Genomic DNA, 17,301 nt, shown 5'->3' with positions numbered 1-17,301 from the left:
GCACGCTATGCTTCCACATTTTGCGTAGTATTTATCAACCCTGACACCCATCAGGCAATCAGCGTCTTTCTCCGCCCACTATACCGTAAATTGCGCTGTAGCAAAGTGGTACTTGTGCTATGATATGGCTGAGTGCAGACTGCGATATTCCCACTGCTGATGCTATGACTGTTTGAAATGATCCTGATGCCAATATTTGTAATGTAGCGAGGAGTTTAACAACTGCTGGAATGGGATGTGAACGCTGAGTGGGAGATTCAATTTCATCTTTGATTTCTTCCAGTAACTCCAATATTGCTATGTTATATTATTATTATTAATTATTATTATTATTATTATTATTATTATTATTATTATTATTATTATAATATTATGGCTGCTTGATCCGTAACGCTAAATGATGTTGTGTTCACTGACAAAGTGTGATTCTTGTGTTTAAAAATATTTTCAGCCTCGCCTATGTCTTCGTCTTGCTCAAATTGCTGTTGCCATTTCACCAGCGGCATAAAGGTCTACGAGGAAACTTCGACTGCGGCTGGTTTAGACCTGCTTTTAAAGAGGCGGAGAATTTCCCCCGCAGAATAGAAGGCTCTTACTGACAGTCTTTGTAAATACCACGGAATATATAATTAGGGGCACTTTGCGCTTATCCTCCCACCTTTTGGGGTGGAACTCCCACTTTCCCCACAACCCTCCCACGAACGCATATTGAAAGCGCAACTTGTCTCTTCTCGCTCATGTGGCAGAAAATCTGCGATTTTACCCAAGTGCGCCCTGTTTGTAAATAGCCCGCATCGGTTACGTCCGTCTTTGCGACCAATTAGCGCCTGGAAACAGGCGCAAACGGCTTGATAAATCTAGCCCTCAGTTCTTTTAAATCAAGGCTGAAGACCTATCTTTTTGATCTTGCCTTTCTTTAAATAAACCTATTTTATCTGCTTTTAAAAGTTTAACTGTTTTAATGTTTTACCTAACAGTACCTAATATTGCCTAACAGGGCTTAATAGTACCTAGAACAGTGCCTAACAGTGCATAGCAGTGCCTACCTAACAGTGCTTAAACTGCACTGTAAATTTTATTCTTGACTTTGAATGTTTTTAAATTGTTTTTAATTGTTTTCTGAATGCTCTTTCATGTTTTATGTAAAGCACTTTGAATTGCCCTGTTGCTGAAATGTGCTATATAAATAAAGCTGCCTTGCCGTGCCTTACTGTAGTTCCCTGCCTCTCCAGCTCTGTCCTGATGTGTTGAAGCGAGGTGTCCATTTCTGCCAACGCTTCCTTCACCGCGATGCGTAACGCTGATTGAAGCTTGCTTTGCTGCCTTTCCAGGACCCTGGCCATGGCCTCCTCCATACGTAGATCCGCGTTGGCATCAGAAACCTCGCTAGCCGTCGCCATGCTAGCATCGTTGGCAGAATTCTTTGCTCGGTTAAACGTCAGCGGGGTCTGCTTTTTCGTTCCTGAAGGCATTCCGCTAAGTTACTGTGGTGACAAATCAAAGGATTGGCGTCAAATAAAAAAGAATAGACCTGGTGTTACAATGCAGGGGATTAGAGGACCCAATCGCAGAGAGCAGGCAGGCAAGCAGGAGAACGTTTGAGTTGAGGATTTATTTGAACAAAAAGCAAGATACTATAAACCAAGGGAGTCCTGAGAGCCGCAGCAGGCAAAAAACTAATTCCAGAATGGTAGAAGAAACGAACAGGGAGTCCCAAAAAACAAAGGAAGTACAAAAACCAGGGAAATACAGGAAGCACAGAAACTGACCAGAACTGACACGGGGAGACATGAAAGCACAAGCAAACACACATGAACTGACCGGTCGAGAACACAAAACGATCTGACAAGAGACAAAGGGAACACAGAGGCTTAATACGTGAGGTAACGAGCAAATGAGGGACAGGTGATACAGCAGGTGAAACACATCAGGGCGGGGCAGGACAATCCGACAAGGCGGGAAAACACAGGAAGCAAAACAAGACAGAAAACAGACTATCAAAATAAAACAGGAAACAGAAATATACACAATGCACAGAATACGACACAGTCAAAACAGGATAAACCGAAACATAAACAATCCTCAGAATGATACAAAGTCAATATACAAAACAGGAAACAGAAACAGAAATATACAAACAGGCAACAGAAACATCCACAACCACAACAAAAAAATACGGAGATATAGTAGTAGTAGTTTATTTGAACATGTAACCAAAATAATATATATACATATATATACATACATACATATATAAAATTAAAATGACAGATAAATAAGAACATGTACTTCTTAGCACAATATACCAAAATTGTTATAAGTAATTCAAATAAGATATTCCCATGTTCAAAAAGGAGTAGGAAGAAGTTCATAAACAAACTTTTCTAGTCCTACCCCCTTTCTCTATTTTTATCCTTTAGTACAAAACAATTAATCACAATTCTTCTTTACATACACGTACACCGAATATCTACATACCTACAACTCACATATACCCATGCATACACAGGCACAGATGCATGCATACATGCATACACACCCATTTACTTCTTTTTTTTCTCTTTCTTTCCAATCTATCTTCTTCCTTTCTGTCTGTCTATGGTAAATCAGATAATAACACATCCATACTAGACTTAGTATATAGGTCCAGGAACCTAACAGTATACAATACTATCACCTTGAGTCCTTTTTCATATTTCAATTCAATTCAATTCAATTTTATTTATAGTATCAAATCATAACATAAGTTATCTCGAGACACTTTACAGATAGAGTAGGTCTAGACCACACTCTATAATTTACAAAGCCCCAACAATTCCAACAATTCCAGTAATTCCCTCAAGAGCAAGCAGTGCGACAGTGGCGAGGAAAAACTCCCTCTTGGGAAGAAACCTCGGACAGACCCAGGCTCTTGGTAGGCGGTGTCTGACGAGCCGGTTGGGGGTGTGATGAACAGTGGCGATAGTAGTCACATTAATAATGGAACAGTGACTGGATGTAGCGGGAAGCTGCAGGGTTCAGCAGGCGCCAGCATGACATTGCAGGGCATCGCTGAGCTCAGCAGGGAGTGCAGCAGGACCCCGGGCGACAGCTGCAACCAGGGTCTTGGTGCCAACGTTCTCCAAGGAAATACGCTGGGGGGAAAAAAAGCATAAGGACTCCGGGGAGTAAACTCCCTAGAAGCTAGGATTAGTAACAAGCATTTCTGGGACGGGCTGCACACAAATAGTAATAGTAATAGTAACAGTAATAGAAACAGTAATAGAAAGGGAGAGGAGAGAGCAGCTCAGTGTGTCAAAGGAAGGAAGTCCCCCGGCAGTCTAGGACTATAACAGCGTAACTATAACAGGTAACTAAGAGAGACAGGTCATAAGGAGAGGTAGCTTTTTCGGGCTTAGAACTCTCCCCCTGCCGGATCTGGCTTGGCTGGCCTGCCTCCCTCTACTTTGTTATGTATTATTAATCTAACAATTATGAAGAGAAGCAGTTGGGCCAGTTAGGTGAACACTGCAACTCCTCACTCCCTAACTATAAGCTTTATCAAATAGGAGAGTTTTAAGTTCATTCTTGAATGAGGTGACAGTTTCTGCCCCCCGAACCCAGATCGGGAGCTGGTTCCATAGGAGAGGAGCCTGATAACTGAAGGCTCTGGCTCCCATTCTACTTTTAGAGACTCTAGGTACCACCAGTAACTCTGCATTTTGGGAGCGCAGTGCTCTAGTAGGACAATAGGGTATTAGGAGCTCTTCTAGATATGATGGTGCTAGACCATTTAGAGCTTTGTAGGTCAAGAGAAGGACTTTAAACTCAATCCATTCAATATATTCATTTTAAATAGTCTCTTGAAATTTCGTCGGTCCCTCCTTTTGTCTTTGATTCACTTTTACAACATTTGCAAGGCTCACATCAAGTTTGACCTTTTTATTGGCTGTTCATTTTCAACATTTTATTGTCTGCCACTCTGTTACTCATCTGTTACGTAAAAGGACGCTTCTTATTTACATTGTGTTACCTCGAAACCTGATTGAACTGATGCTATGTAAAACACAGCATTTCTCATGTTTGTCTGCTTGTTTTCATATCTTAGATGCACCTCCTGCGGGGCTCCCTCACAGCTGATGGGACATTTGCCTACGTTTCCCAGCAGGCTTGGATATTCCATGGAACTGTTCAAGAAAACATCCTGATGGAGGAACCCTTTGACCAGTCCAAGTATATAATCACATAACCCACATACATTGTTAATTATAACTGCAGACCTTTGAATGTGGAAACAATAGGATGTATTATGAACTAAGGGGATGCTATTTGTGATGGTAATACCTTACCACTGTTTCTCATTACTGCAGTTACCCAGACCACTAAAACCAGGTCAAATAGACCGTTTCTTAGCATCCTAACGCTAATGCTAACGCTAGCATGCTACCTCTTTCTCAATAGAAAATCACTGCTACAACACACACAAGTTCACCATTATCTACAAAAGAACTACTTACATGTGTCTATGGAGCTAGCTGACATGATCTACATCTGAGCTACTGAGCATGTGTAAGTGCAATCAAAGATAGTACAGAAGAAGAAGAAGAAAAGAGGTCTCACTCTATAGCTAAAACAGAGACCAGGTGAAAAGAGGAGTGAGAGAGACCTGTGCAGTACAACAAAAATATGGTGTTTTTTGAAAATTAAACCATGTAAACCTATTCTGGTACAACCTTAAAATACAATTATGAACCTGAAAATGAGCATAATATGGGCGCTTTAAAATAAAGAGTTGGTTTCAAAACAATAAAAGTATGTTAAAGCAATAGTGACTGCTGCCTATACATTTATGTACATGTTAATATTTAATATAGATTCATAAGTAAAGACACTGCATACAAAAGTTACTGAAGACAGAATCATGTTTTTCAAATTTCTATGATGTATTTTAGACAACATTTTTTTTCAAATTGCTACATCCCGTTTAAGTTGTTTAAGTAAACAGAACTAAATAATCATGTCTTCAAAATGGCTCTGTTGAACACACTATAAGTGGCTTTCCTCTGACTTTGTCTTCCTCCACAGATACAGCAGAGTTGTGGATGTCTGTAGCCTCAGAGCTGACCTGAACATCCTCCCATATGGTGATCAAACTGAGGTAGGAGCTCTCTGCTGAACTCTCACCACTCCAAACTAATTGTTTTTTTATGCTTTGCAGTGGTTTCTTACAAGCATAGTGGAACTCTTAACACCTACACCCTCCGATGTGTGATTTAAAAAGAAACTTGTGGACATGTGGATTCACAAAAGATGGATAAAGATAAAGACCACCAAACTCTGTTAGTACAGAATGTGTCTGTGGTTGTGAAGTTAGTATTTTTCAGCAGCCATTTGATGATGTCCTAAACATGAATAGGAAATCATCAGAGATATTTGCACCTTGCTCGCCAAGCCAGTTAGCCCTAGTGACCAGGGCATGAAGTTAACTTTTTTGACCACCAGCCTCATTTTTATTTTGCCTCATAAAGGTGAAAAACAGGACTCGCTGTGTCTCTATGATCCTATCCTGTCCTATTCATGGTAGCCTACTCATGGACATTGCGCCGTTATCACGTGCTGTAGTAAGGGGGCCAGCCTTGATAATACTGCATAGGGGTCCGTTGTTGGCTCGTTATACCACTGCATATAAGAGATGAGATGACTGTGGACCATAACACATGAGTTGTTGCAAAAAAGTTGTTGTTTTTGTATAGTTCTTAAAAATAAAAAAATAAATAAAAAGGAAACTTCTTTTGGGGAGAGTAATAATTAGTGCTATTAATTAATTACTCTGGGCTGAGATTTTCTAGGAACCTTACCAAAAAGGCTCAGGATGATGATGTTGGTATAATATGAAAACGGCTGGTGGATTTAAGACACAAAATAATAATTTATTGAATGAATCAAATATGAACATATCTGTCAGTGGCTTGTTGTTCTTTACATTGTTAGTTAATTTCCTATCCTGGGCTGGGACTCACATTCATACGGTTTAATAAAGTACTTATTGGACTTTAACTTATCATTGCACTTACAATAACGAGCGTAGCTGTCCTCAATTTAGGTTATCCTCTAGGTCTCATCTGTGTTTTTTCCTGCATCCACCGTGTGTGATTTTGTGTGTGTGTGTGTGTGTGTGTATGTGTGTGCGCGTCAGTTGCGGGGGAAACGGAGCAACAGCCCGGCCCGCTGCAGACAGCTGACAAGATTGAAACAACAGCAGTTTTGTTGGTAATGTGAGATGTTCGAGTCACACACATCTCGTTTTCATAACAGAAACTTAAATTAAACCCCACATTTGGCATGTTGGTCGGGTGTTAATTTCATGCCCTGCTAGTGACCATACACAACATTTCACAAAACAACATTTAAGAAAATACATGAACATAAAAAAACACAACATTTCACAAAAAGAGAAAACCCAACAGCATTTGGTGAGACAGCACAGTGAGGCGGGACTTGCTGCAAAACCGGTGGGGGAAAAAAGAATAACGTAGAGAAAACAGCAAACGCAACTACTTCCATTTGTTGTACACTCCAAACTGCAGTATAAAATATAATTATAATACTTTTATACTTCCACACTTTGTATCTTGCAACTGCTGCACAGCAATTTCCTATAAATGTAAATTGTATTTATCATATAATCCCAACCTGTGAGAAGAAGCAATGTGCGGCAAGGCATCCAGTCCGCTATTCTTGTTATGAGCATCGAGGCGTTTAGGACATGTTAACTCAAAGATTCGTAGAAAAAATATAAACGTTGGAGGCCTTTAATCAGCGTGCAAAACCCTTGAAATCCATTCTGCTGTTAGCATTATATAGTCATGGCAAAAAGAAAACAAGGCAGTTTAATTAAGTTTGGTTTTACTAAGAAATTGTGTAGTGATGACGTTAAGAGCACGACTAATTCACTTGTTGCAAGCCCTGTTAGCACACTTCCCACCGGAGGGGGGGGGAGCAATGCAAGAAGAAGCTGAAGAAATAATGTCCTCTCTGGCTGAAGATGATCCTTACCCCTCTCGCTCCTCTCTCTCCCGTTAAAATGGAACAGCCAGCAGTGGAGAGACTGGAAGAGCCCATATATACATGGATGGAAGGATGGAAGCTTGGGGTGCGTCGCTAAGGTCTAATTGAACGGAGGAGTTCTGGTATTCTTCGGTAGTCTGAGTAACTTTCACCGTTGTTCATGTGAAATCTCAAAGACAGCCTGATGCTTTTTTTAAAAATTTTTTTGGGGGGGGCCTCTCAAAGAAAAACCCAATTTTTTTTTTTAAAATATTTTTTGGGGGGGGGTTTGCTGTTTGACCGATCTACTCCTGTTGATAAAGTATAATAGGGTAAATCCTGTAGTGCATACACTTGTAGCTGTTATGTATCTTTGTAAGTCATTGTAAGTTGCAAGTGCAATGGAAAAAAAGTCGGCTCCCCGAAGGCCACGGTATAGTTCGAACACTTATGTGAAATGTTTACCTCTGCCAATGATTTGACTTTACTCCTCCTGCCACTCTTCCATGAAAGTGAAAATACAACTAGATGTTCAGGGAGACAAAACTATCATGTACTGTGCAAAGTGCAGAACGTTTGCAAAAAAGTAGTATTGCATAACCAAAATCGTATTGATCACATCTGAGTCATAACTTTATTACAAGTTGAATACCAGGCCTATTTATTTAGGCAGTTTGAATTTGGCATAATCCAATTTGCAACTCAATTTGGGATTAAGTCTGAGTCTGACTGGTGTTTCTGAGTTTATTTGAAACTGGGAGTACTTTGTTGTCTTCACCGTCAGTTTCTTTATGCACTTATGCCATCTTTTTTGGCAAAGTGTGTTTCTATCTTGATTTATTCTACATTGTTGTAAATGAGTAAACGGTGATTTTGTGATGTACCAGAGCCTGTTGCCAGTGTTCTTAGTAGCTTTCTGCTGTGCTGTTGTGTTGGCAGATTGGAGAGCGAGGGCTGAATCTGTCAGGGGGGCAGAAGCAGAGGATCAGCCTGGCCAGAGCGGTCTACTCCAAGAAGGACATCTTCCTTTTTGACGATCCACTATCTGCTGTCGATGCCCATGTGGGGAAACACATTTTTGAAGAATGCATTAAGAAGGAGCTCCAGGGAAAATCTGTCATACTGATTACACACCAGCTCCAGGTGGGAAAATGGACTTCATTCTTTAGCAGATAATAAATCCTAAATAGCCTATTATTAAGCATGACATTTCTCATTCAAATGTGCACACTTGTTTATACTTATAGTACATTCTGTCTAAGTTTTAACATTAACAGATTTAAAAATCATTTTACATTAGAAGATCTATAGCATCTATAGCATCCTATTGTGGTAAACCCCAAAGTAAAAGTAAATCACACACCAGGAAGTGGTGTCTGTTAGCTACCAGTAGTATTTCCTTCATCATGAATTGTGAGCAGTATTGTAAACCAAATGCCGTGAATGTACAGTATATTTACACGTGCTGTTTAGACTGTGTTGGTGAGCCCTCCGGCCACGGTGCTGGGATGGTTTTGTTGACATGGTTGTCCTCGCTTGTGTTTGCCAGTATCTGGAGTACTGTGATGACATTTTAGTTCTGGAGGATGGCGAGGTGCTGGAGGCTGGGAACCACCGGGCCCTGATGAAAGCCAACGGACGCTACGCTCAGCTCATCAGCAACTACCAGATGGAACAGTCCCAAGTAAAAAAGCTGCAGTACAAAACTCAGATGTACTTTTAGCTCTGCTATTATGTGTCTTTGCTTATTGTTTTACCCGTTTCCCCAGTTATTTATTATTTTACTAGCTCACTGTAAGCTACATGTAAGCTGTAAATCAGATATTGAGATGTCAGAGGTTTATAGAAGGCAAGAACTTCATGTCTTCTTAATGGGCTCAAGATAACGGTTCCTCTACTTTAAGGTCAAAGTGACTGAATTTGTCCAGACATAAAAGCAGTCACGTGCACACATAGACATCAAAGGTGGCTTGAGCACATGCACTTTTTCTTCCTTGAGAAAAAGGGCTGTCAAAGAAATATATTTATTGAATAAAACAATCTCCACATTGATGTGCAAGTTAGTCATTAACTATTATTAAATGTGCTAATTTGCATAAATATGACAAGGCACTGCAGGTGAATAGGATAAACAAAATAAATAAAACATATCCGCACAGAACTTTCCCAGTTAATGAGGTCAAGAGTCTTTTCCCCTGAAATGTTATGTTGAAATACGCAGAATAGCTTGTTGTGTTAATTTAAAATAAATCTATATATGCAAACAGGCCTAAAACAAACATCTAAATGTGTTTTTTGGAAGTTTTCTTTCCATTAGAGTAAAAGAAGACATGGAAGCAAAATAGACCAAAATCCCAAAATTTACCACAACATGAAAAAGTGTCCTGCATTACACAGTAATTGTAGGCTCTTAATCTAATAATAACAGTGTTTTTTCATTATTTTTGCAGTGTTTTTTGCTGTAAAATGAACACAATAGCAGCAACAGCCCTTTTTAGTTTAGTGTGAATATTTGTTTTGATTTTGAGGTGTTATTTATTACAATAATGCCAAAAGAATAAAAATGATTTATTGCCATGTGCAAAATAAAAAAATTAAACATAGCAGAAAAAGTAAGGAAATTTGTGTTTGGTAGAATATTTCTCTGTGGTAACAATGCTTTTTGGCAATAAATCTTATACCGTTGGAAAGCCTGTTTAGTTCCCTGGCACGAACAGCACGCATATCTCCACAGTCTGGGACCGAACTCTATCCTCCAAGATGACAATGCTCGCCCCCACAGGGCGGGGTTTATCAGAGACTACCTCCAGGATGTGGGAGTGGAGAGAATCGATGGCCTGCCAGCAGTCCTGACCTCAACCCCATTCAACACTTGTGGGAGATCAGCTTGGTGCTGTTCGTGCCAGAGTGACCAACACAACCACGTTGGCTGACTTGCGACAAATGCTGGTTGAAGAATGGGATGCCATCCCACAGCAGTGTGTGACCAGGCTGGTGACCAGCATGAGGAGGAGGTGCCAGGCTGTCTTGGCTGTGTATGGTTCATCCACACGCTACTGAGGTTCCTGTTTGTGAAATGAATAAATTGTTAAATTGCCAATACGTCTTGTTACTTCAGACTTCAATCATCCAATCCACCAAACACCAAACAAGTCAATTGCAGAATAAGCTGTTTGGCATTGGCAGAGAAGATTTGGCAAATTTTTCATGAGCGTAACCCACATACTCAGCTCTGATGCTCATCCTACAAGTGCATGTTCCTTACAAATGGGGCAACATTTGAAAGGGAACTAAACAGGCTTTCCAACGGTATAAGATTTATTGCCAAAAAACATTGTTACCACAGAGAAATAATCTACCAAATACAAATTTCCTTACTTTTTGTGCTAAGTTTATTAGTGAAGCTATGTCCCTCTCCTTGGTGCAGTCAGTTATTCTAAATATATGAACTAGTAGCATAGAAAACAGTTTCCTTTGCTGTAGCCTGCTCTTGTGATACACCTAGTGAACTCATAATTTTGTAGAAATCTGCGTATATCTGAGTATATATATTTAACTTGTTTAATTTATTAATTATTTGCCCTTTTTCACATGAGCCCCTGTCCCCCAAATGTCTGTGATGTCCCTGCTTACTATGACTGTGTTTTTGCTTGGTGTTTACAGACTCAGAATGAGGAGGAGGAGGAGGAAGTGTCACCCAAACACACTGCCCAGCTGAAGGATGTTGGGCTAAGAGAAAGCACAGACGGCGGTTTAGTGAACCCAGGTATGGAAACCAGAAAAAGATGTTTGTTAGTGTAATGATCTAAAATAGATTATATGGGCTAATTTCTAATGCCGCAATTCATCAGAAGAAATCTTAAAGCTATAGTGCAGAGTTTCTGTTGCCCAATGAGGAATTTGAAATGACAAAACTGTCGACAATAGCACATCATTTAGGTTGAGTAAATGAAATAGCAATAATTCCTACTCCTAATACGTTACAAAACCCATTACTAATCTGTTCAATAGCAGGAAGGCGACATCTCAGTGTCTGACCTCGGTCCCTTTTCTTTTTTTAGCACTCCAACTAGGAAAAGCCCCACCAATGGTTATCCGTGTTTGTCTTCACCGTTGGTCACTTTCTTTTTTGGATTTTAGTCCATCTGCTGAACGTGTATAGCCTGGGGAAACCCTGACAAACTTCCGGTAAATTTGAGATTTCCTCTGCAAGTCTGTCTGGCCAAGAGCCCATTCAAACCCATTTCCAAATCGAGGCACCAATCACAACCGTTGAGGCGGGCCTTACACAATGACGATAGCGCAGCGACATTAAAGCACGTCGCTCTGATTGCTTTTAGGTCTATCCAATTACGGCCAGAGGCAATTGAGCGGCGTCCGTTGGTGACGCCCCTTTGGAAATGGGCTGTGAATGAACCTTCCCCAGACCCACTCTCAGTTACAACTGAGAAGGGTCTGGTGTCAACCAGGCTAGAACGTGTAGGTTTTTTTCTAAGCAATACAATCACTGACAGAAACATTTCTTGGGCGCTTCTTTGGGTTTTCAGCCTTGCCTTCACCTGTTGCAGCCGTCCTCTTCATCTCCAAAGTTGAATACGGCTGTTATCCTTTTTATCGCTTCTGTGCCTGAAAGTCACCGGACTACACCATTTTGTAAACATAGCCATACTGAGAAATACAGAGAGAGTTTTGTGGAGCTGATGGGCTTAACTAGCTTTGTATCAACTCATTTGCCAATAGCTTAATGTAACGGACGTTCATTAATATAAAATAGCTGCACACTATAGCTTTAAAGGGGTGATAGAATGATTATATAGGGTATTTCACACTGTTCCTTATGGTCTCCTAATGGGGTATGTAACATTGGTTGGGCTGAAAATGGCCTGGTTGATATTTTATTGGCCCTTATGCATCCCTGTGTTTTGGCCCTATTTGTAACAAGAGCTTTTCTTCCAAATATGGTATGGTCATGAATATTTAGATGAACTGCGCGCTAATTGGTTGAGCGACTTGCCATACGCACATATTAGAGATGCGCGCTGATTGGTTGAGCGAATCCCCAATACACATACATTAGAGAACCGACAGAATCTCATATTCCAGACACTGCAATGTTTCATTACCAAATTCACTTCTGAGACTTTTTTAAGCGAGAAATCAACTATATAAAGCTGAAATATGGGCCGTTTTACAAAATTTGATGGCTAATTGCAAATTTGGTAAGACGTGTCGGACTTTTGGAGCTCCACACAGTCTGACGAGAAAGCAGCAGCCTGCTGGGCTCCATACCCAGCGCAAAGTCACCCTTTGTGGATACTGCACTACGGGGCTCCGCGGCCAGCTGCCGGCATAACTCTAATATATTTACGGTTTGAATTTCGTCACGCCACTTATATAACATCATTCCCCAATGTCTTATAAAGCTAACCGTTGTGTCCGATTTGATTTTAAGGCATTTTTATGAACGCAAGGCGTCTTTGTAGGACGAGCAGCTGCAAGTTTTGAAGACAGGCAAGAGTGACATCTCCCCAAAAAAAAATAGGGGTGTTTCATTAATAATATTATTATTATTATTTTTTTATGTTATTATTAATAATTGCTCAGATTTACACAAGAAAAGATTTGACACAATTTTCTGGGGTCCTCCCCCAGAACATTTGAGCAGTAAACTCTTCATTTACTGCATTCTGGTGAATTTGTATGCACCTATTTATACCTTTTTCTGAATTAATTGATGCTGGAAATCTTTATGTAAAAAGGTACACATAGATTATAATCCAAATATAAAAACATAATGGAATATATTGCAGTAAGGCTCTCAGGCATTCTGTATTGTTTTCATTTATTTATTCTCCTGTAGATCAGCTTTTCTAATTATATCTGAGTCAGCACACTGCACAGCCTAGCATCATTTACTCTTCCCTTTTCTTTTCCATCTTTTGTTGAGGAAGTAGCCTAAACTCCTCAAATGTGCATATGACAATTATTCACATCAATGATAAATTCATTCATTTTAATGAATTAATAAACACCTGGACTATAATATTTCAGATTTGTTTGAGCAAGATTTCTGCTCATGTCCAAAACTTTGTGCACATTCAAAATATATCTGTGTTATCTGAGTTTTGGAGGAGTCGTGATATTTTGAGAAAAATAAAGTTATAATAGTCAATATATTTCAGAAAATAATCTACCTGCACCATAGTCTGCTGTGCATTACGTGATTGCTCTGCTGATACGGTAGATCTCAGACCATCTGACGGACACAGAGCCCCGTTTGGGTCTCTGGTCTCTGAATGAGCGAACGTTTAGGGAAGTGGCTGTACGCTGCTCTTTGCTTTTTTTCCATTGGTTGTTGCGTTAAATCTTACCCAGATACAATAATGCTATTTTCTGATTGGCTATTGTGTAGCCCCTTTCTTTTTTTTGATTGGCTGATAAGTGGCAGGCTCGACTAAGAACTCCAGGGGAGACGCGCTTGATTCCTGCCGGTTCCATAGTGAGAGCGGCGCCGGCAGAGACATTTTGGGCGCTGCGGTATATTCAATTTATTATAAATAGTTTTTCTTTGTGAGAAATACAATGTGTGGCGGGAGTGCGTGACAAAAGACCGAAATGAGTGACTGTCACGCTCAATGCGTGACACTTGAGAGCCCTGCAGCTGCTAACTATATGTCCCATTCATTACAATGGGGAAATATCGCAGCTTGCTCACTTTCGCATAACTAAAGTATATTTACAGTTTGAATTTGGTCACGGCATGAATATTACAGGTTCCTCAAGGTCTTAAAAAGCTAAGCTAACACTTGTCCGATTTTGGATTTCAATTGAATGTATTTTTGTGAATGTCAGAGTTAGGAGGAGGCTAGCTAGCTCTCATTGATGGACTCCATCTCACCGCGGCTCTATCAATGAGACTCGCGGACAAGAGGCGTTTATTTCCCCGATTGTTTGTTTAAATAACTCAACACACATACCCATTATAAGATTAACTGGAACCTGCGGGCTCCGGTAAAAGATTGCAGGCGTAACAAGCTTGCTGACACTGCGGTCAGGGTGGCGATGTAGCAACCCAGGCAGGCGCAAAAAAAAACACCGTCCAAAAAGGCGGAAAATTTGCAATTAGCCATCCTTTTTCGTAAAGCGGCCCATATTTGAGCTTTATATGGTTGATTTCTTGCATAAAAGTTTCAGAAGTGAATTTTGTAATGGAATAGCAGAGATCTGCGTGACCCAGATTCAGAAGACTACCTGATCTCAGGTCAGTTGTGTAGCCTATGTAAATGTTGGGGCGTGACTGTTCTCTTAAAACACCCACGGCTGTGACAAAGGTTCCGGATTTTGAGATGCTTACGCAAGCAACTAGCTTTGTTGAGATTCGCCTGTTTTCAGCGGCAGTTTCAAAATATTAGATTTTCATAGTAAAGGGGTGTCAATGGGATTTTGAGCTTCTATGTATGTCCTATTTACCCACCGAACTGTCGTTATTCAACTATGACAGGGTAAAATCGGTTTTGCATTCTATCACCCCTTTAAAATAAATGAAAACAAGGCTAGATTTCAATACAGAGTTTAGTATTAAGACACACATTCAATCGTAATGGATGCCTAAAAGCAGTGTACAGAGCAGAACCAGTCAGAACGCAGTGTTGGAATATTGTAGGATAGATCCAACATGTTGCTTTACTTTTGGCACAATTCTCTGTGGATGGAAATGTAATTTGAAAAGTATAAGCTTATAAAAGAGCTAATATATAACCAGGAGGAGGTAAAAGGTAGTGTCAGCAGTCCATCGCGGAAACAAAGGGTCTACGGATGACGTAAGGCCGGTTACACACTGCCTGCGTCGCTGCGTGGCGTGAGCGTGGCGTTTCTATTGCGTGTCAGCTGCGTGGATTTTTCTATGTCTTTACACACCAGAAACGTGTCTGACGTGGTGCTGCTGCTGCTAGCCTTATCTGTATGTTTCCAATTGATAAAATGAAATACCATGTTAAACATAAATATATACTGATTTGATTACAGCAAAGACAACGTCGGCAGTATTAACGGCAAAATAGGCTACAGAATATTTCGTTCTGTATTGACAGGTGCAATATTAGAAAATCGATTTTTTTTTAAATTACATTTATATCAAAACCTAGAAACTTTACATCAACATGTCATTTATTAATATGTATTCATGTCTAAACGACATATAAACATCTTTTCCTATTCTATTTTGCCTGGAAACGCTTTCAACACGCTTGCACGTCGCGTAAAAAATAGGCGTCGGTTCTATTTCTAACATGCACACGATTTCAGCGTGTCTCAAGCCGCGCCTGAGACGTGCATGTCAAGCAGGCATGGTGTAAGCTCTAACCTGTTAACATAGGAGCCGAAATATAAATGGACACGCCACGCAGCTGACACGCTCGCGCCACGCATCCAGTGTGTAACCGGCCTAAGAAAGGACAATGAACTTTGTAAAAGCTTTGTGAAACAACAGCAGATAAGGCAACAGTCCTATACTCAGTATACTATTGTTATTGCATTATTTGGGCATTTATGTCTTTATTACAGTCTACACAGTATGGAGATGACAGAACTTTCTTCTGTCATTTTATTTACATTTCCCCACACATCTGTGCTTCCTTTCAGCATTTGACATGTCAGATGAACAGGATGATGGGACAACAGCTGACCAAAAATGTGAGTCTACAAAGTCCACTCATTAAATCATAATTCTGATGTTGGTGCAGGGTCAGCCAGTTCAGATGTAATATATCAATATAATCAACAAAGGTTTATCTGATCTTATCTTATCTTATTCAGTCTCTGCACTTATGACAGCTTAAAAAAACACCACTGGCTAAACTATTTAAAAATGGCGGGTTTGTTCAGGACACCCCCGTCTGTCTCTAGCAATGATGACACAGTGATTAGTGACGTTTTTTCATAATGGAAAAACAAGAAAGGCGAGTAGAGTCGAGGCGAGTCAAGCAGGTACCATGTGATGGAAAAACACCATTATATGGTTCCATTTTAATGTGGGAACCTGAAAGACAAAGGGTGCTTCACAGCTTTGGAAAACTATGTGTGGTGCTATTCCCATATTTCAACAATTATCATGTCATGGCCCTTTCTACGATGGTTTTTGAGTGTGGCTGTTCGGAAGAGCTATAAAGACTTTTGCCTTCCGACATGTCATACATACTATTTCTTTTTTAAGCATATGAATTTAGAGAATTATTGAGTGCAGCATATTTAAAATCCATGGGTTGTTTTATCATCCTAGAGTGTGTATAAATATAATGTAATTATGATACCTATGTAGTGTGTGTGAATTCTAGACATATTGCATTTACACTATTGTGAATGTAGCAAATGTCTGAGTGCTTAGACCTTCAGTGAAGCTAGTGTACAGTTACACCTTCTTTTTTTTTAAATATTCCTTATATCCAATCAGTCAGGACACAAGCTGATGCAAAATAAAGTCACTTTGATCATGCTATGATTCTACAAAATCCTTTCCTTCCTCTTAAGCTGCTGTCAGTGATCAGCTGGTCAGTCAGGAGTCTACCACAGAAGGTTCCATCTCCTGGAGAGTCTACCATCAATACTGCAAAGCAGCTGGAGGTCTGATACAGCACACACACACACACACACACACACACACACACACACACACACACACACACACACACACACACACACACACACACACACACACACACACACACACACACATTGGCATGATTCTGTGCAATACACAATTCACACATGGACAACCCAGTTGATGATGTTGGATGTGCTGCTGCAGGCTACATCGTCTGCTTCCTCGCCATCCTGAACATCTTCCTGATGATTGGCTCCACAGCCTTCAGCAACTGGTGGCTCAGCTTCTGGCTGGGGCAGGGTGATGGGGTGAGAACTTTTTTTTTTTTTTTTTTTTTTTTTTTTTTTTTTTTTTTCTTTTTTTTTTTTTTTTTTTTTTTTTTTTTTTTTTTTTTTTTTTTTTTTTTTTTTCTCTCTCTCTCTCTCTCTCTCTCTCTCTCTTTCTCTTTTTTTTTTTTTTTTTTTTTTTTTTTTTTTTTTTTTTTTCTCTCTCTCTCTCTCTCTCACAGTTGAAATGTGAATGTTTTCTCAGTGAGTGTGTGACTTCCCACAGCTGAAAACAATACAGATTCTTATATGCTCCAACAAGCACGTTTTTGACAGTCTGACAGAAGTAAATACTTCTCTTCACACATTCTGTGTTACCCAGTCTTTTAGTGGTTGGTCAAAGACGTTGGT

At 40.0% G+C, this 17,301-nt stretch overlaps 1 protein-coding gene across 2 annotated transcripts in view; it reads left to right on the top strand.

Annotated features, from left to right (window-relative positions):
- Positions 1-17,301, top strand: part of LOC120556047 (multidrug resistance-associated protein 9-like) — a 54,805-nt gene that overhangs the window by 29,912 nt on the left and 7,592 nt on the right. For both annotated transcript variants that reach the window (XR_005638786.1, XM_039795401.1), the window contains exons 13-20: positions 4,088-4,212; positions 5,065-5,137; positions 7,966-8,169; positions 8,576-8,710; positions 10,690-10,792; positions 15,667-15,717; positions 16,552-16,644; positions 16,829-16,932. Coding sequence is in view for 1 of the 2 variants with exons in the window: in XM_039795401.1 (XP_039651335.1) it covers positions 4,088-4,212; positions 5,065-5,137; positions 7,966-8,169; positions 8,576-8,710; positions 10,690-10,792; positions 15,667-15,717; positions 16,552-16,644; positions 16,829-16,932 (888 nt within the window). In the remaining variant the exon portion in view is untranslated. The remainder of the gene's footprint in view (positions 1-4,087; positions 4,213-5,064; positions 5,138-7,965; positions 8,170-8,575; positions 8,711-10,689; positions 10,793-15,666; positions 15,718-16,551; positions 16,645-16,828; positions 16,933-17,301) is intronic.

This window comes from Perca fluviatilis, chromosome 3, assembly GCF_010015445.1.
Source record: "Perca fluviatilis chromosome 3, GENO_Pfluv_1.0, whole genome shotgun sequence".
Taxonomy (NCBI): Eukaryota; Metazoa; Chordata; class Actinopteri; order Perciformes; family Percidae; genus Perca; species Perca fluviatilis.
This window is presented reverse-complemented; position numbering and strand designations above follow the sequence as displayed.